General features: G+C 26.5%; 10 protein-coding genes across 10 annotated transcripts; 6 read left to right on the top strand and 4 right to left on the bottom strand. All coding sequences in view use genetic code 12, as the record gives it.

Moving 5' to 3' along the window:
• Positions 1-31: 31 nt before the first annotated feature.
• KGF55_003531 (translation initiation factor 6) lies at positions 32-769 on the top strand (the record flags this gene model as incomplete). The annotated part of the gene is made up of 1 exon (XM_051758335.1): positions 32-769. The coding sequence occupies one exon, from the start codon at positions 32-34 to the stop codon at positions 767-769; it is 738 nt and encodes a 245-aa protein (XP_051613903.1).
• Positions 770-916: 147 nt separating this feature from the next.
• KGF55_003532 (Ty1/Copia family ribonuclease HI) lies at positions 917-1,456 on the top strand (the record flags this gene model as incomplete). Its single annotated transcript, XM_051758336.1, has 1 exon — positions 917-1,456. One exon carries the CDS (start codon positions 917-919, stop codon positions 1,454-1,456), a length of 540 nt encoding a protein of 179 aa, XP_051613904.1.
• Positions 1,457-1,978: 522 nt separating this feature from the next.
• STT4 (1-phosphatidylinositol 4-kinase) lies at positions 1,979-7,645 on the top strand (the record flags this gene model as incomplete). The annotated part of the gene is made up of 1 exon (XM_051758337.1): positions 1,979-7,645. The coding sequence occupies one exon, from the start codon at positions 1,979-1,981 to the stop codon at positions 7,643-7,645; it is 5,667 nt and encodes a 1,888-aa protein (XP_051613905.1).
• Positions 7,646-9,306: 1,661 nt separating this feature from the next.
• FLC2 (flavin adenine dinucleotide transporter) lies at positions 9,307-11,781 on the top strand (the record flags this gene model as incomplete). The annotated part of the gene is made up of 1 exon (XM_051758338.1): positions 9,307-11,781. The coding sequence occupies one exon, from the start codon at positions 9,307-9,309 to the stop codon at positions 11,779-11,781; it is 2,475 nt and encodes an 824-aa protein (XP_051613906.1).
• Positions 11,782-11,926: 145 nt separating this feature from the next.
• On the bottom strand, positions 11,927-13,792 carry KGF55_003535 (uncharacterized protein; the record flags this gene model as incomplete). The annotated part of the gene is made up of 1 exon (XM_051758339.1): positions 11,927-13,792. One exon carries the CDS (start codon positions 13,790-13,792, stop codon positions 11,927-11,929), a length of 1,866 nt encoding a protein of 621 aa, XP_051613907.1.
• Positions 13,793-13,914: 122 nt separating this feature from the next.
• On the bottom strand, positions 13,915-15,192 carry KGF55_003536 (uncharacterized protein; the record flags this gene model as incomplete). The annotated part of the gene is made up of 1 exon (XM_051758340.1): positions 13,915-15,192. The coding sequence occupies one exon, from the start codon at positions 15,190-15,192 to the stop codon at positions 13,915-13,917; it is 1,278 nt and encodes a 425-aa protein (XP_051613908.1).
• Positions 15,193-15,384: 192 nt separating this feature from the next.
• KGF55_003537 (uncharacterized protein) lies at positions 15,385-16,278 on the bottom strand (the record flags this gene model as incomplete). The annotated part of the gene is made up of 1 exon (XM_051758342.1): positions 15,385-16,278. The coding sequence occupies one exon, from the start codon at positions 16,276-16,278 to the stop codon at positions 15,385-15,387; it is 894 nt and encodes a 297-aa protein (XP_051613909.1).
• Positions 16,279-17,293: 1,015 nt separating this feature from the next.
• On the top strand, positions 17,294-18,739 carry GLK1 (glucokinase; the record flags this gene model as incomplete). The annotated part of the gene is made up of 1 exon (XM_051758343.1): positions 17,294-18,739. The coding sequence occupies one exon, from the start codon at positions 17,294-17,296 to the stop codon at positions 18,737-18,739; it is 1,446 nt and encodes a 481-aa protein (XP_051613910.1).
• A 53-nt stretch (positions 18,740-18,792) lies between these two features.
• Positions 18,793-19,185, bottom strand: RPR2 (ribonuclease P protein subunit; the record flags this gene model as incomplete). Its single annotated transcript, XM_051758344.1, has 1 exon — positions 18,793-19,185. The coding sequence occupies one exon, from the start codon at positions 19,183-19,185 to the stop codon at positions 18,793-18,795; it is 393 nt and encodes a 130-aa protein (XP_051613911.1).
• Positions 19,186-19,297: 112 nt separating this feature from the next.
• On the top strand, positions 19,298-20,107 carry PRE6 (proteasome core particle subunit alpha 4; the record flags this gene model as incomplete). The annotated part of the gene is made up of 2 exons (XM_051758345.1): positions 19,298-19,332; positions 19,390-20,107. 2 exons carry the CDS (start codon positions 19,298-19,300, stop codon positions 20,105-20,107), a joined length of 753 nt encoding a protein of 250 aa, XP_051613912.1.
• Between the last annotated feature and the right edge of the window lie 32 nt (positions 20,108-20,139).

A 20,139-nucleotide genomic window follows, 5' to 3' on the forward strand; every position in this document is an offset into this window, starting at 1 on the left:
ACACATACATATCTATACAAACAAATACAAAATGGCTACAAGAACACAATTTGAAAATTCAAATGAAGTAGGAGTATTTTCTAAATTAACAAATTCATATTGTTTAGTTGCAGTTGGTGGATCAGAAAATTTTTATTCTGCATTTGAAGCAGAATTAGGTGATATTATTCCAATAGTACATACAACTATAGCAGGAACACGTATAGTGGGGAGAATGACTGCTGGTAATAGAAGAGGATTATTAGTACCTACACAAACAACAGATCAAGAATTAATGCATTTAAGAAATTCACTTCCAGACACAGTTAAAATACAAAGAGTTGAAGAAAGATTATCTGCTTTAGGTAATGTAATATGTTGTAATGATTATGTTGCATTAGTACATCCAGATATAGAAAGAGAAACTGAAGAATTAATAGCAGATGTTTTAGGAGTTGAAGTATTTCGTCAAACTATTGCAGGAAATGTATTAGTTGGATCATATTGTGCATTAAGTAATCAAGGTGGTTTAGTACATCCTCAAACTTCAATACAGGATCAAGAAGAATTAAGTAGTTTATTACAAGTTCCATTAGTAGCAGGTACTGTAAATAGAGGATCAAGTGTTGTTGGTGCTGGTATGGTAGTAAATGATTGGTTAAGTGTAGCTGGTTCAGATACAACAGCTCCAGAATTATCAGTTATTGAATCAATATTCAGATTACAAGATGCTCAACCAGATGCTATTGGTGGTAATTTAAGAGATACATTAATAGAAACTTATTCGTAAACTATGTAGATAGATAAATGGCCATACATCATCTGTTAATACCTAGTCTATCGTCTATTTGAGAGTCGCCGACACTTAGGTAATGGTATTAGCTCTCACATCAACTGAAACAACTACAAATCAATCAATCAGTTACAATGGGTGACAATGAATACTCGTCCTGATATCTCATTCACAGTAAATGCTCTTGGTGTCAAAAGTAGTAATCCAACTTTTAAAAGTAGTAATCCAACTTTTGAAGACTACGATATGATGATATACTGTATTTTATACCTCAAAAAGAATAGGGATATTTGTATCAAATATGAATCAAATACATTACCTAGAATGAGAGAGAAATTCATAGTATATGGTATGTCAGATGCTTCATTTGGTCCACCAGGTGATAGAAAATCTATAACTGGATATTCTATTTATGTAAATGGAAATCTATGCTCCTGGGGAACTAAAAAGCAAAGGTACCTTACAAATTCATCAATGATTGCTGAAATAGTTGCATTAGGAGAAACTACAAATAGAGCCATGAAACTTAGAGATACAATTCTAGCATTGGATTTCACCAGCACCAAAGTTACAATATTTGAAGAAGATAATGAACTAGTTATCAAATATACATACAATCATAAGATAAGTAGTTCAAGAAGATCTATAGATATATGCATGAAGATAATTCGTGATATTTGTTAATTGCTCATATAGGTTGTTTTCCCATCATGAACAACCTATAGGTTGTTTTCCCATCATGAACAACCTATATGAGCAATTAATACAAATGATGGGCAAACAACCTATATGAGCAATTAATACAAAACAGACTTCTCTCTCTAACTTGTACAAAATTCGATTTTGAACAAACCAGACGGAATAGTAACTACAGTAAATTTCCAGCCATGAGGTTTAAAAGCGAAGCGTGAGTCAGCACTAATCCCATCAAACCTACAATTTTTCCAGACCCACAAGTCATCCAACCTCATTGAAAAAAAAAATTACCAGACTTGGAAATATATTTAGATCGAACTGGTAGCATCAATTTCCCCTTTAATTATTTTTTTTTAGTCTCCCCCAGATTCGAGCACATGCATTTTTGCAACAACAAGAAACGTATTAATTGGAATTGTAATAAATAATATTTTAAATTAATCAAGTTTTCTTTTCCCCATCACATTCCTTTACAACCAATCCTTTCTTCCATCATCCTCATCATCAATCATGGATTATTACGGTATCACCAGAGGTTCAATCCGTGCTGAAGCTTTACAAAAACTTGCGGATCTAACGGTTGAACATGTTCCATCAAATTTGAAAGAAATAAATACAGGAATTCAAAAAGATGATTTTTCAAAATTATTAACTTCAACCCCCAAAATTTTTAATAATCGTAAAAATGATAAATTATCAAATGTTGCAATAGCTCCAAAAGAATATGAAGTATTAATTGCTTTATGTGATGCATCCAAAAAGCAAATCAAGTTACAAAGTCAAATTAAGATATTAATTGATAAATTTAAGATCTATTTATTTGAATTACCAGATCAAAAATTTAGTTATAATATTGTTTCAAATTCTGTTGCTATTTCACCTTGGACTTTATTAGGTGAAAAATTAACTATTGGATTAATTAATTTAGCTTATCAAGCAAATAAAACATATTTTGATGAAGTTGTTGAAATTTTTCATCAATTTATTGAAAAATTTTTTGATAATGTTGAACCAAATTTATCAAATTTTTTAACATTAATTGGTGTAATTGATGGATTTAATAGAAATTCTAAATTTTTAACTTTTTCTTCAAGAACTTTTAAAATATTTACAAATTTAGATGCTTGTATTGATAATTTTGATTTTTTAAGTGATGTTGAAAATTATTCAGATTTCTTGTATGATGAACCAAATGAATACAAGGGTTTATTAGAACGTGATTTTTGTATTGATTTTTCACCAATTTTATATTTAGAAAAATTATCAAGATTAATGACATCAATTATTAATTCAATTATTGGTAATACCACCACTAATGAATCATTAATTCATTATCTTTTAAACAAAATTTCAAATAATGATCATAAAAAATTAGAATTTTCAAGAGCTAATATGGAAATTATTAAAATTTTAACTGATTTAGCTTTAAGAAAAATTGAATTTTTAGATCGTGGTGAAACTTATATTGTTTATTCAACTTATAATCGTTTAAAATTAGGTTATTTATCAAAAAGTTTTAATTTACAAGTTTTAAGTTGTGGAATGTTTACTGATAATTTAGATTTAAAAACTTCAAGAAATTTATTTAAATCTTGTGTTGAAATTAGAGAAGTTATGTTAGATCCAGATTTAGGTTTAACAATTTTTCAATTTGGTGCTTTATTAGTTTATAAAGATGAAACTGTTGGACCATTATTAACTAGAGTTTTTACATCTGTTGTTGCTAATCCAAAATTAGCTCCAAATTATTGTTTAGAAGCTTCAAAAAGTGTTGGTTTAGGTAGTAAAAAATTACCTCAAGATGCTGTTGTTACAACTATTTATTCATTAACTAATTTATTATTTGTTAGTAATGAAGGTTTACAATTACCTTCAAAAAGTGCAAGAAGAGCAGTTAAAAATGTTACTGGTGAAAATGGTTTAATTAGAGATTATGGTTCACCAATTTCTTCAAGAAGAACTTCAATTTCTTCAATTTCTCAAGTATTTAGTAAAGGTGCTAATTCTCAAGAATTTGATGAAAATGATTATAGAAAAGTTTGTGAAAATGCAGTTACTGCAATAATTGAAGTTTCTGAAGCTTGTGATGATGAATCTGTTCCTGCTTTAGCTTGTACTATTTTATCTCAAAAAGTTGCCAAGATTGATTCTGCAATTGGTCCATTAATTTTAAAAGGTTTAAGTTCATGTGCTCCATTTTTACCAGAACGTGAATTTATTATATTAATTAGATTATTAAATAAATTATCATTTGATGCATTAGAAAAGAAAAATATGGTATTGCTTGGTAATTTAACTGAAGCTAAATGTATATTATCAACAAAATTAAAACAATCAAATGAATTATATTTTGTTTATTTACATGAATTATTACAAGCTATTATTAGTAAAGGTGATGTTCAACAATTAGAACATCATAGACCACATACTGAAATTAGTGAAGTTGGTGATCAAATTGCAATTTATTTAAAACCTTTAGCTTCTTTATTACCAGATGTTAATTTGAATCAAGAACCTTTAAATATTAAAAAAACAGAAACTATTAACTTATTTAGAAATATTTGGTTTAATATGGTTGTTCATGGTTATAATATAAATTCAAAAAATTGTCAAATTTTCAAAAATGAATTAGAAAGAATTGCTTATAATTCTCCACCATTAGCTTCTGAATTATCATGGGATAGGACTGAAACTTCAATTGAATTAAATACTGTATTAAGAAGAGGTTCATCAAATCATAATATTAAAGATCATAGATCATTTTTAGGTAATATTTTTGAAGTTCATCGTACTTTATCATATCCAAAATTAATGTTTTTATCTGCAACTGTATTATGTGAAAGTTTAAGAGTAAGAAGTGGTAATTGTTCTAAAATTTTATTATATTTTACTGATCCTTCTATAAAATCTTCTGGTATTGAAAAATTTTTAGGTCCAATAGCTTTTAAAGTTGTTAAAGATTATATTAATTTAATCATTTCTGGTGCAAATAAACAATTTACTGCTGATCATATTGCTGCACAATTAACAACAATGTTAACTTATTGTACTTATCCAGTTGAAGATATGCAAGATGCTTCAATTCAATGTTGTGATTTATTAATAAATAAAGTTCCAGCTTCATTATGTCATAAAAAATCATTATTTGCATTATTTGATTTATTAACTTTATTATTTCAAAGTATTGCTGATGCTGATGTTCATGAATATGAACCTACAACATCATTTAGAGCAAGATGTACAGGCATTAAAATTCAAATGTCTGATGACTATGATTGGAGATGTACTACATTCAATAGATTTCACGAAAAATCAAAACATTGGATTAATTTATTATTATATAAATCAAATGTTGATGTTAAAAGTTTAATTCAATCTTATGTCTCATCAAATGAAGAATTAAATTATGATACTCCTATACAATTTGGTTTATCATTTGCTTTACAAATGTCTGGAAATATATCATCTCATGATAGAGAATTAAATGCTATTACATATGCTAATGTTTCTGCGTTAGATAGTTTACCAACAATTGTTGCTCAATTAAATTGGAGATCAAATTTTGTTTCAAGAATTATGAATCAATTACCTTTAAGAACTGATGAAGATTTAGATTTAGCTTTTAAAGCTATAAGAGAAAAAGTTTATAAAATTAAAATTGATATAAAATCTGTTACAGATGATGATGTATTAAATTTATTATCAGAAATTGCTGGATTAACTTTATTAAGTGATATAAATAATGCAGAATTAGTTAGATATATGGTTGAAATTCCATTTTTAATGTTTGAACCAACTGTTATGATTAGTGCAGCAGGAGTTTGGTTTGCAGTTATGAAAGATAAACCAAAATTAAGTATGTTATTATTAAGTGAATTAGCTAAAAAATGGGAAGAATCAATTGAATTAAGAAAAGGTTTATTTTCACAAGATTTAGATTTAAATCATGCAGAATTTGATAAGATGGAATATGCACCAAGTAATAGAAATGTTGTTAATAGATTAGCTGAAAAAGCTCAAAAAAGTTTTGGACCACATTTAGAAATTATAAAATTATTTTCAAGTAATTTTGAAGCAACATTAAATCAAAGTGATCATTTATTAAAATTATTTACAAGATTTATTGAAGTTGGTTTAGAAAATTTAAAATTTGCAAGTTATCATCCATTATCAAGATTAGTTAGATTTGAATTGATTAAATTCAGTTTTGAAGTTTTACATATTCATATTAGATTAGGTTCAAGATCATGTAAAAAATTAACAAATTTAATATTTGATGGTGCTTTAACTTGGTTTAGACAAAGAAGTACTTATCCATTTGGTGGTAATAAATTAAAATTTAAAAGTGAAGCAATTGTAATGAGAGAAGTTTCTAAAATGGCAAGTGCTATATCATCATTTAAACTGAATGATATTGAAATGAAAAAAAATTTATTTTTACACTTTTTAGATGATGAAATTTATAAATTTAATATTTGGTTAACATCTACAAATCCAAATGATTCTTCAGGTACTGTTATAAAACCATTTATAACTACTGAATTAATAACAAAAGCTTATGAAATTGATCCAATTTTAGCAATAAATCTTGCATTAAGATATAAACATAAAAATCATGACGATTTATTACAACAATTAATTATTAAAAATCCATTACCTGCTGTATTTTATCCAGATGCTGTTCAATTTTTTATTGGTCTTAATGCAGGAACTCATATGCCTTCATATCAATTATTATTTTGGACTCCATTATCACCAATTGATTCAATAACTTTATTCTTACCACCATTTGGTTCAAATCCTTTTATATTACAATATACAATGAGATCATTAGAAAGTCATGATGTTAATTTAACATTTTTTTATGTACCACAAATTGTTCAATCATTACGTTTTGATGCAAAAGGATATGTTGAAAGATTTATTATTGAAACTGCCAAGATATCTCAATTATTTGCTCATCAAATTATTTGGAATATGTTAGCAAATAGTTATAAAGATGAAGATTCAACAGAACCTGATGATTTAAAACCTGTATTAGATAGAATTCAAGAAACAATGTTAAAAACTTTTAGTAAAGAAGATTTACAATTTTATCATAAAGAATTTGGATTTTTTAATGAAGTTACTGATATTTCAGGTAAATTAAAACCATATATCAAGAAAACAAAAGCTGAAAAAAAGGCTAAAATTGATGAAGAAATGGCTTTAATTAAAGTTGAACCTGGTGTTTATTTACCTTCAAATCCTGATGGTGTATTAGTTGATATTAATCGTAAAAGTGGTAGACCTTTGCAATCTCATGCAAAAGCTCCATTTATGGCTACTTTTAAAATTAAAAAAGAATTATTAGATTATGATCAAAAGGGTAGACCACAAACTGTTGAAATTGAAAAATGGCAAAGTGCAATTTTCAAAGTTGGTGATGATTGTAGACAAGATGTTTTAGCATTACAATTAATTTCAATTTTTAGAACTATTTGGAGTGATGCAGGATTAGATCTTTATGTTTTCCCTTATAGAGTTACTGCTACAGCTCCTGGATGTGGTGTTATTGATGTTTTACCAAATTCTACATCAAGAGATATGTTAGGTAGAGAAGCAGTAAATGGATTATATGAATATTTTATAACAAAATTTGGACCAGAAAATTCAATTGAATTTCAACAAGCAAGAAATAATTTAGTTAAATCATTAGCTGCTTATTCTATAATTTCTTATCTTTTACAATTTAAAGATAGACATAATGGTAATATTATGTATGATGATAATGGTCATATTTTACATATTGATTTTGGATTTTGTTTTGATATTGTACCAGGGGGAGTTAAATTTGAAGCTGCTCCTTTTAAATTAACTCATGAAATGATTATGGTATTAGGTGGTAATGATGAAACTCAAGCTTTTAAATGGTTTGAAGAATTATGTATAAAAGGTTATTTAGCTTGTAGACCATTTATGGAAACTATTGTTAGAACTGTAACACCAATGTTAGAATCAGGATTACCATGTTTTAAAGATACAACTATTAAAAATTTAAGATCAAGATTTGTACCAAATAAAAATGATAAAGAAGCTGCTTTATATTTTAGAAAATTAATTAAAAAATCAATGGAAAGTTTTTATACAAAAGGTTATGATGAATTTCAAAGAATTACTAATGGTATTCCATATTAAACGGGAAATGCACTTTTTTTTTATATATTTTAAGTTATAGTCATTTAATTTATGCATTAATTTATCAACTTGATTATTAAACTCTCTACTCTCAACTTCAACATCAGCTTCAATTGTAGATTATGATCTAAAATCGTTGCAATTGATTGATTTTCTACAATTTTTTGCAACCAATTTTGTGTACTGAAACACGATTGTTTAATTTTCTGAAACATCTGAAATTAAAAAATCTTAATCACCAAGATATATTAAGATTATAGTATTCATAGCAATTTTGAGATTTGAAAATAAGAACTTTAAGTCATCAAGAAAATACAGGGCTGATTATTCAAATACTTAGCCTAAGCTTGAGAAGAAAAGGAAAAGAGAAGAAAAAAAAATCTATTGCGCCTCTCTTACAACATTAATCCTAGTCAGTAGTAAAAAGAAAAGTGTGAAGAAAGTTAGTAAATTTTGAATCAATTTGGTCGTAATTCGTATCAAATGATCAACTAATTGGTAGATATTGTACCTCTAATCATAAAATCTCCATAGATTTATTGTGATGAAGTAAGATCGATAATTACAGTGATCCTGATCAGATCAGATCCAATGGTAAGTACAGATTTACGAGAATAGGGTAATGTTCTATATTACGGGTTTTGTACTATATTTTTTCTACTGTGAAACCAAAAAGATCACGTGTACATCTATATAGAAAGTAGAAATACGGTCAACGTAATTCAATGTGATGTCATTCTTTTAGACTTTAAAAAATCGTAATACTTTTTAAAAGTGAATAGAGTTTAGTAATAAAGCTTGATCTTATGTATACTTCACTTTAGTTACATAATTATTGATGTTTTGAAAATATACTATGAGTTGAGTAGTCTCTGTATTTAACTAACGTGTAAGAGCTACATTATCTTCTTCATAGTAATAAGTTGACCTAGTCTAGTTCTCGTACTAGATCTGGTATGAAATTAGGGATTAACCGCTTTAACCTAACCCAATTCATATATGAAACTCAGTATATTATATATTATGTATTAATACTAATTACTTCTATTTATAATTTATTGTATTGTTTATTTATTACTGCATAATATTGTGTAATCTCGTTTTTGTACTACTTTTTTGATCTCTCTTTAGTTAGTAAAGATTTTTTTTTTTCTTTATTGTCTCTCTCTACATTTTAAAATCTTACAACCAATTTTATATTATAATCAGATTTTTACAACCATCTATATATCATCACTATTTACCCTATTTCATACAACTAATACCACTACTACCACTACTACAAGTACCACAACCACCCAATATTTATAATTATCACCATATATACCACAAGTTACTAAAATCACTCACTTATTTTCATCAAGAAATCTATTTACAACTTTCTATTGATCTATTACTACGTTATATACTTATAGACAAAGGGACAATTATTTTACTTCAAAATTAACCTAAACATTTGATTCATGAGGAAATAATCCATTCGTATATTTATTTAATCAATCAAGTTCATAAATTTACATATTTTTGAAATTTCACTTATATCTTCACTCACTTACCAAATCAAATCTAATCAAAGATCAAATTAAATTCAAAAGTAAAATCAAATAACTCCCTTCAAAATTTGAGGCAAAATCATTATCAAATCATCATACTACAACAAAATGTTATTCAATAAGCTATTTTTCACAATCATAGTTATTTTTACTTCCCTTATATCAGCTACACAATTTATAAAATCAAGTTCTTTATTAACATGTATGGATAATTCACAATTCACTGCTTCATATTTTAATATAGTATTTTATCCAAAAAATAGAACAGTTTATTTTGATGTTACTGCTATATCATCAATAAATAATAAAAAAGTTGGAGCTTATGTAAATGTTATTGCTTATGGTTTAAATATTTTACAAAGAAATGTTTCATTATGTGATTTAGATTATACTCAAAATAATAATCCAAATAATAATCCTTTATGTCCTTTAACTTCTGGTCATTTGGATTTAGATTCTTCTTATGAATTAGGAAAATCTGTTACAGATCAAATTCCAGGAGTTGCTTATACTATTCCTGATTTAGATGCAAGAGTTAAAGTTTTAGTTTATGATATTGAAACTTATGATCAATTAGCTTGTGTTGAAGCTACTTTATCAAATGGTAAAACTGTTCAAACTAAATATGCTGCTTGGCCAATTGCTGCAGTTTCTGGTTTAGGTGTTATAACAAGTGGTGTTATATCAGTTATTGGTCATTCAAATACTGCTGCTCATATTGCTTCAAATTCAATGTCATTATTTATTTATTTTCAATCTTTAGCTATAACTGCAATGATGGCTGTTGCAAGAGTTCCACCAATTGCTGCTGCATGGGCTCAAAATTTTATGTGGTCATTAGGATTAGTTAGAGTTGGATTTGTTCAAAATATTGCAAATTGGTATGTTCAATCAACTGGTGGTACACCAACAGATATTATTGGATCACAATATCTTTCAATATCAGTTCAGAAGAAAAAATTATTCAAAAGAGCCGTGTCTACAGTTTTTGATGAAATTATATCAAGTCAAAACAATGCAAGACAAAATCTTGTTAAAAGAGCTAATGTTATGTTAGATTCAGATACATTTGGTACATCAGATAATTTAGATCCAAATTTATATTCAACGGATGAAAAATCAGATAATTTAGCAGGTAAAATATTAGTATTAAGAGGAATTCAAAGAGCTGCTTATTTATTAAGTATTGAAATTACAAATATTTTTATGACTGGTATTTGTTTTTTATTCTTTTTTGCATTTGTTATGATTGTTTGTTTAATGTTATTTAAAGCAATAATTGAAATTTTAGTTAGATCTAAAATAATGAATGAAGGTAAATTTAATGAATTTCGTCAACAATGGTCATCAATTATTAAAGGTTCGATATATAGATTATTAGTTATTGCATTACCTCAAATTAGTTTATTATGTATTTGGGAATTAACAGTTAGAGATTCTGCAGGAACTGTAGTTGTTGCAGTATTTTTATTAGTATTATCTGTTGTTTTATTATATCAAGGAGCAATTAGAGTATTTTTAAAGGGGAAAAAATCAGTTAAACAATTTAAAAATCCAGCTTATTTAATATTTGGAGATGGGAAATTTTTAAATAGATTTGGATTTTTATATGTTCAATTTAGAGCTGATTGTTATTGGTTTATATTAGTTTCATTATTTTATATTTTTATAAAATCTTTATTAGTTGCTGTTTTACAAAAACATGGAAAACCTCAATCAGTTATTATATGGGCTATTGAATTAATTTATTTAATTATATTATGTTGGATTCGTCCTTTCATGGATAAAAGAACAAATGCTTTTAATATAACAATAAGTGTTATAAATTTTATAAATGCTTTATTTTTTATGTTTTTTTCAGCAGTATTTGGTCAACCAAATGTTGTATCATCAGTTATGGCAGTTGTTTATTTTGTTTTAAATGCGGTATTTGCATTATTTTTATTATTATTTACTATTATAACATGTGTTTTAGCATTAGTTTATACTAATCCAGATACAAGATATCAACCAATGAAAGATGATAGAGTTTCATTTTTACCAAGAAGTGGAAATGGTAAAAATGGAGGTCCAGGAAATGGAAATGATGATGATATGGAATTAATGGCATTAGGAGCAACAGCAATGAAAGGTCATGAACATGGAGGACCAGGTCAACATCAAAAATCTAAAAATCAATCATCAACATTATTTGATGATGAAGATGATTCATATGAAGAAGATTCAGTATATCAAAGAACAAGAAATTTAAGTGGACCAGGTATATCTTCAACTTCAGGAAGTGGATCAAATTATGAATCAAAAAGAGATTCAATAAGTTTTATGGAACCTACACAACCTGGTTCAACAATTGTTGGAAATCCTTATAATGCATTACCTCAAAGTTCACAATCTAATATACCTCACAATACTGGATACAGCTCAAATAGTAATAATGGTAATGGATTTAGTTATGGTAAAACAGATGCTTATCAAGGAAGTGTTGCAAGTCCTCAAAATCCTTATTTTCAACAAACTTCATATAGTAATACAAATAATAATCAATATCAACAAAGAAATCCAAATCAAAGAAATTATAGGTGATTAACTTACTGGTCAAAAAAAGAGAAAAAAATCTAACTTAAAATTCATTTCCACCACTTGCACAATTTATATTATTTTATTTGAGAATTTCAATTTTTTATTTAGTATCTATGTAAACTAAAAAATATACATACATCATTTGTATTTAATTCACTTTCTTCAGCTCATCTTCTTCTTCTTTTGATTTACAAAATTTTGGTTCACCAAATAAACTATAATGAAAAATATTATACCATGTAATAGGTTTACAATCTTGATTTAAAATTGAACCATCAGAATCATATTTATCAACAATTTCAAATCTTTTCTTGAGTAATGGTTTTAAAGTATCTAAATTTATTATTTGACTATATGTTGTCTTTCTAGGTGGTTGATTTGAAGAAGTAGATATTGAAGTTGATTTATCTTTATATATATCTTTTAATAAACTTAATGGGATTGAAAATCCTTCATCTTCTATATAATTTCCAATTGAATCATCTTGATATTTTAATGGTTGAGTTTGAATTATATGGTTATAATCACTTCTTTTACTTATATAACTATGATCATTTTTATAAATATCTTCATTATCTGAATTTTCATTTTGTTCATCTTCATCTTCATCTTCTAACTCATCACTTTCTTCATCACTATCTAACTCATAAGCTACAGATTTATCAAATATTTGAGGTTTAAATTTTAAATTTGATATAAATTTTTTTTTCCTCTTTAGTAAATCACCAACGGCATCTTTTTCATCATCAATTGAATAAATTTTTGAATCTAAATTATTCATCAATTTAATTTTTTGTTCCTCGTATTTATCTAACCAGTCTTCCTTTTTTGATTCGATTTTAGTAAGTTTGTCATCGAGTCTATCATCGAGCTCTTCATCTAACAATTCTATTGATTGTTTAGGATATTTGACTAAATTATATGATGTCATTTCTAATGCATTTTTTTTAGATTTTAAACGATCATGAATTTGTTTTACTGCTAGTTGATTAAATTGAGGATCTTTGCAATTGTAGTGAAAATTAGAAATTATATTTGGATCTTTCTTGTTAACAAATTTTTTAAAAGCTGGTAAAAAATCAACCATTGAATTTCTAATTTTTAAACAATAACTATAATCTTCATCTTTTTGATTTATATTACAAAATACAGAATGAATTAATGAATCATAACCAACTTGATTTATCCAAGTATTTGCAAATTTATCAAAAAAGCTTGAAATAATAGTTGGTTTTAAATAATTTTTTATTGACATTATATGATGTGTTGACTTGTCCTCTTTAAAGATCGCTGATTCAACATTAGGTTCAGTTTCATTAAACATAAACACAATCATTGGTTTATTATCACTTAACTGTGGTCTAAATGTAGGTAATAAATCTAATGAATAATTTAATAATCCTTCACTATAAATTGATGAAGTTAAATTTGTTAAATTTGGTAAATTTGGTAATATCATATAATAATCAATTAATTCTAATAATTCAGGCATATCAAATGGTATAACTCCATTTAAAATTTTATTTAAATTTGAAGTTGATAAAAATTTTTTATTATTTTGATTTTTTAAATTCGAAATTTGATTAAATCCAATAAATGAAGAATCTCTAATTGAACTTGTATTAAAAATGAAAAAAGTCTTGAATTCATTTGGTATTAAAATTTGATCTTTTGGTGTAAAATTAATCCATTTTAAATTTGTAAAATTATAAAATAAATTTGATAAACCTAATGCTGAAAACATTTCAGGATTAATTAATTCTCTTGGAATGAAAATTAAATTTGAATTTGAAGTATTTTTATAATTTTCAGTGTTATTATAATTCAATTGACCAAATGTAAATTCTCTTTGATATTGCCTTGTTGGAACTAAAGTATGTAATGTATTATGTAACCTTTGTTTTGTCGATTTTAATGAAAATAATTTTGGTTTAACTATTGCCCAATGTTGAGGCAATAATAATGCATTGATGAGTTGTAAATATAAAACCACTTTGTAGAATTGAATTTTCATTTTTAGTCAATGGCAAATACTAGCTATCAAGTTTGAGAATGCAATTGAAGATTTTGATTTTTATTATTTTAATTTCATCAGATTTGGCTGCAAAAATGATATGTTACAAATCTATCTCGGATCTAAAATGTATAAACCAAGATCTTATTTTTACCTTTATATAAATTTTTATCATGTTCATTTAATTCATACATTTCACCATTCTCGTTTAAATAAAATTCTTTTAATGGTTCTTCTTCTTCTTCATAATGCGGTTCTTTTTCACTCTTTCTTCCTTTATTAAACTCATCATCTAATCCTTTTCGACCATAATCAAAATTTAATTCCTCCAATAAATTTAATCTCGATATATATAAAGTAGTTAAGAACATAATTAAATTAACAATCCATAAAAATGTAGAAATTATAATAAATGACCCCACGGCTCTTCTAATCAGCCAAATTTTATTATTTCCTGAATTATTTGTTGGAAATACATATGAAATAATTAAAATAAATGAAACTAATTTTATAATAGTTGCAACTAAACAATAAAAATTTCCATTTCTTTTTTCATAATTAACAGCTTTTAAAATAAATAATAATGAAATAATTAATGATATTATACCATCAGCAATAAAATATCTATAAATTCCAATTGCAATGTGAGTATCATGTTCTAATAAAACTGATGATAAAACAATTTCTATAATACTACAACAAATTTCAAATAAATATAATAAAAAATTTATTGTTATTGTTATATATTGACCATGATATTGTTCTCCAAATCTATCAGCTTTAAAAGAAATTAAAGGTCGATTCATTACTGTTTTAACTAAATCATGTTCTAATTGTTTTTGTCTTGATAGTATACTTGCAGAATCATTGTTTACAAACTGTTGAGGTTGGAATTTTACATGTTCTTGAGGTTTTGAATATTGTTGTATTTGGTGAGGTTGTAATTGAGCTTGTTGTTCTAGTAGTGGTTGTGGTTGAGGTTGTGGAGGTATTTCAAGATTTGGTTCATTAATTGATGCCGGATAAGGTAAAAATTCCTTTTCTGATCTAGATCTTCTTACAAAATCTTTCGGTGGTGGTTTAGGTTTTGGTTTAAAATGATCTTGAGGTACTTGTATTGCAACTGAAATATGTTTAGGTCGTATTGATTTTTTTCTTTCCGTGTTAGTTGTATGATCATAAATTTGTTGATAAGGATGTTGTCCTTGATCTATTTTACTTGAATATAAAGGTATTATTGTATCAATTGTTAATTTTGAAGATTGTGTAATTTCAGTATTTGTTGGTGTTGTATTTCTTGATCGTAGTTTTGGTGTATTATTTTCATGATCAAATCTTGATAAATCACTAACTACTCTATAATCTTCCCCACCATATGGTCTAAAAGGAGGAATATTCATTGATTGAAATCTTGGAGAAAATGGTGGAGTTAAAGTCTGTTAAATTAAAATTAGCTTTGTTTACATTTTAGAAAATGCATAGTGAGTTAGATTTAAAAATTATTTACGAGGATATGATCTTTTGCGTATTGGTAGCGATAGAAACATGTTAAAAACTATATCATTAATAGACTATAGACTACAGAAACTAACTTAAGGTTGAAATGATGATTGATATTCATTATTTAATTGTTGATTAAAATTAACAGGTGGAGTCAGTTGTAATAAATGTTGCATATCAATAGTTTGTTGAGATTTGGGTTTCAATAATTTATTATCATCTTCTTCATTTGATAAATTTGATACTAAATGATTACCTCGAAATGATGAAGGTGAATCAACTTCACCAAGATCATTATCAGACCCATATTTTCCAAATGTATCAGTTTCATAATCTTGACGTTCTGATGTTTCAGAAATTGGACTAACATCTTTTTCATATTGAGCATTCTTACTTATTAAAGTTCTCTTTTTAACTTGTCCTTGGTGTTGCATATCTTGAATTTGTTCTGGTTGCATATTTTGAGCTTGTTCTGGTGGTGGATTATAAACATTAACAATGGGTGGTGGTTGTTCTTCAACTTGATGACGCCTACCCATTCTACTAAATAACATCATCATGAATGGCCATTTCATAAATCCACCCATTCTTCCAAAACCTCTATTTCCTTGGTTATTCACATTTACATTTTGATTAACATTAGTTGTTTTGTTTTTTTGATATTTATATCTTGAGTTGTATTGTGGATTATTGGAATTGCCTTGATTATATTTAGGTTGATTTTGTTGGTATTTAGGTTGATCTTGTTTGTACTGAGGTTGATTTTGTTTGGATTGAGGTTGATTTTGATTATATTGAGAACTTCTCCTATTTCTATCATAATAATTTGAACCATATTGAGTACCTTTTGTATTTGTGGTCACAGGACTATAATATTGACTTGATCTTCTATTATTATAAGATGAACTTCCATAACTTCCATAACTACTTCCATAACTACTTCCAAACCCTCCCCCATAGCTTCTGCCATAGCTTCCGTACCTCATTCTGTAGTTAAGTTTGAATATTTTCTTTCAAAACATTTCAAATGGATATTAGTTGAGTTTTATCCTATATGTAAACACATGCAAGAACTAGCATTGTGAATTGATCCTTAATTGACCTTTAATGTAAGACCACTTTAAAGTGCATTCATCTGTTGTTTTTATGACTTTCTCTATAGTCGTGCTTTAGCCTAACCAGGATCCTTCCCCGTTTTTTCAAATTTTTACTCCAAAATCATTTGGTAAGAATTATAATGTTACAAAATATGGTGAAGTAGTTACAATCAATGATAAAAAAATTCATATACCTGATCATTATTTAAATTTTCTATAGCAATACTATTGACAGAACTTTATATGAATTCATTTATCATCGATTGTAACTACATCACCATATTTTGTAACATCATAGTGACAATGTTAACTTTCCAATGATTGGTTTTTTCAATGGTTTCATAATTAAAAATGTAATTTTGGTATCATATGGAGCTGGTAGTTTTACTGTAACTGACTCAACCATCATAGAATAAATTTAAATGTAAAACAAAAGTCCGATATTGAACACAAAAACAAATGAAATATTATGAAACTCATTATTAATTAATATAAGGACGATAAGATAATAAGTACCCCAGATTTTATCCTATACTCGCATATCAGATATAACCACAAATCTGATGGTATATTAGTATTTGAATAAACAATGCCAAATAGTTCAATAATTACGATGCCAATAAAATGTAATGTTGCAACATAATAATTTTCAAACTTTCTTTACTTTAAATTGCTGTTCTCCGAAGAAAAAAATATCTTTAGGCCTAAAGTTTTATCATAACCAGAAAAATTTCTACAAATTCCAAACCTACGTAACAATTATTCAGAAAAATTGGGAAAGTGAAGATACTTACTTGCATTAATTAAAAAAGAAATTACTATATTCATATATATACTAACTCAATTGACTTAAATTATTGGCTTAAATTTAATTTATTTATTTATTTTATTTTATTTTTATAGAATGTCCAAACGTTATATCAATATGACTTTACCAGAAAAAGTTGAATTAGCAGTAAGAGAAGTTGAAAATCAATTTTATTTAACAAATGATTATTTAATAAAAGCTTCAGAATATTTTGAAAAATCAATGGATGAAGGTTTAAAAGCTCCAAAACAAAGTAGAGAACATATGCCAATGATTCCTACATTTGTAACAAAAATCCCCAATGGTAAAGAACAAGGTATATATTTAGCAGCAGATTTAGGTGGAACAAATTTTAGAGTTTGTTCAATTGATTTAAAAGGTGATCATACATTTGAATTAAAACAAAATAAATATAAAATTCCATTAGATTTAATGAAAGGAGTTAAAGCTGATGAATTATTTCAATTTTTAGCTATAAAAATTCAAGCATTTTTAAATGAACATCATGATGATGTTGCAAATAATAAAACTAAAGATCCATTAAAATTAGGTTTTACTTTTTCATTTCCTGTTGAACAAACTGCTTTAGATAAGGGAACATTAATTAGATGGACAAAAGGTTTTGACATTCCAGATACTGTAGATAGAGATATTGTTGAATTATTACAAGCTAATTTAACTGTTTTAGAGGTAAATGTTAAAGTTGTTGCATTAGCTAATGATACTGTTGGAACTTTATTATCAAGAGCTTATCAAAATGATCCTTCTAAAACTAATGCAAATACTGTTATTGGTTGTATATTTGGTACAGGAACAAATGGTGCTTATTATGAAACAATTGAAAATATTCCAAAATTAAAAAATCCTCCAAAAGATTGTAAAGGTATGGTTATAAATACAGAATGGGGATCATTTGATAATACTTTACAAATTTTACCAAATACAACATTTGATGAAATTGTTGATAAAGAAACTGCAAATAAAGGATATCATTTATTTGAAAAAAGAATTAGTGGAATGTTTTTAGGTGAAATTTTAAGAGTTACATTATTAAATTTATTTGAAAGAGGTTTAATATTTCAAGAATTATATAAAGAAAGAGGTGGAAGTTTACCTCATAGAATTACAGAACCATGGTTATTAGATTCTGAAGTTTTATCATATATTCAAATTGATGATTCAACAGATTTAAAAATGTCTGAATTAATTTTAAAAAATGTCTTGAGATTACCAACAACAAGAGATGAAAGAATAGTTATACAAAGATTAACAAGAGCTATAGCAAGAAGAGCTGCTCAATTATCTGCTATTCCTTTAGCAACTATAGTAAAAAGAGTACAAGATCAATATAAAGATGATGATAGAGATTTTGAAATTGGATGTGATGGATCAGTTGTTGAATTTTATCCAGGTTTTAGAGATGCTATTATGGAATCAATTGAAGTTATAAATCCTTTAAAGGGATCACCAAAGAAAATTTATTTGAAAATTGCAAAAGATGGATCTGGTGTTGGTGCTGCATTATGTGCTACTACAGCATAGAATGTATTTATAAGACGATATAGAAATAGACTTTTATGATGATTCTTGTATTTTTATGACATATCGGTGTCTTCGTTAACTCTTTCATGGAAAGGTATATAATTTAAATCTTTCCCAATTGGATATCTCTTTAGCTTGGAACATTGTAAACATTTCGTTACAAACACATCATTTTGAGGATTTTGTTTTCGACTTAAATTTTCAATTCTCATTGACATTGTTAATCCTGGTATAAGTAAAGTATGACATCTCTTACAAACGGTTCTTTTTAAACTAGGTGATATTTTGGAAACAGTCTTTTTGGAAATCAAATCTAAGTTTCGATTATACCCTCGAGATAAATTTGGATCTATAGTAGTTAATGCATTACTAAGATTATATAAATATGATATTCTTGAAAAATTATCTTTATTTGGTATCTGTGGTGTTATATTTTTTTTACCCATATCATTATTATTGGTGGTGATGATAACTGCTTAATTTTTTTTGATTTTCCAAAGGCGAAAAAATATCAAGAATTAATCAATTACAATTATCAACTAAAACAACAAAACAAATATGAGTGGTTACGATAGTGCATTGTCCATTTTCTCGTATGTGATATCCTAAGTCAATTGGCAATTTTAAATAGATATACTAACTATTAATAGTCCTGATGGTCATGTTTTTCAAGTTGAATATGCATCAGAAGCAGTTAAAAGAGGAACTTGTGCAGTTGGAGTAAAAGGTAAAAATGTAGTAGTATTAGGATGTGAGAGAAGAACTACTTTAAAACTACAAGATCCAAGAACAACTCCATCAAAAATTTGTAAAATAGATCATCATATATTATTAGCATTTGCTGGTTTAAATGCTGATGCAAGAATATTAATAGATAAAGCAAGAGTTGAAGCTCAATCTCATAAATTAAATTTAGAAGATCCTGTAAGTGTTGAATATTTAACTAAATATGTTGCAGGAGTACAACAAAAATATACACAATCTGGTGGTACAAGACCGTTTGGTATAGCTACTTTAATTGCAGGATTTGATGTTGCAGATAATATACCTAAATTATATCAAACTGAACCTTCTGGAGTTTTTAATGCTTGGAAAGCTCATGCAATAGGAAGATCATCAAAAACAGTAAAAGAATTTTTGGAAAAACAATATAAAGAAGATTTAGATGAAAGTGATACTATAAAATTAACTGTAAAATCATTATTAGAAGTTGTTCAAACTGGTGCAAAAAATATAGAAATTTCAGTAATGAAACCAAATGCAATAATAGAAAAATTAACGATTGATGAAATTAAAAAATATGTTGATGAAATAGAAGCAGAAAAAGAAACTGATGCAGAAAAGAAAAAACCAAAACCAAAAGATTAAAAAAAATATTATATATCATAATAATAGAACTA

This window comes from Candida pseudojiufengensis (assembly GCF_024610245.1).
Source record: "Candida pseudojiufengensis strain CBS 10847 chromosome Unknown scaffold1, whole genome shotgun sequence".
Lineage (NCBI taxonomy): Eukaryota > Fungi > Ascomycota > Pichiomycetes > Serinales > Debaryomycetaceae > Lodderomyces > Lodderomyces pseudojiufengensis.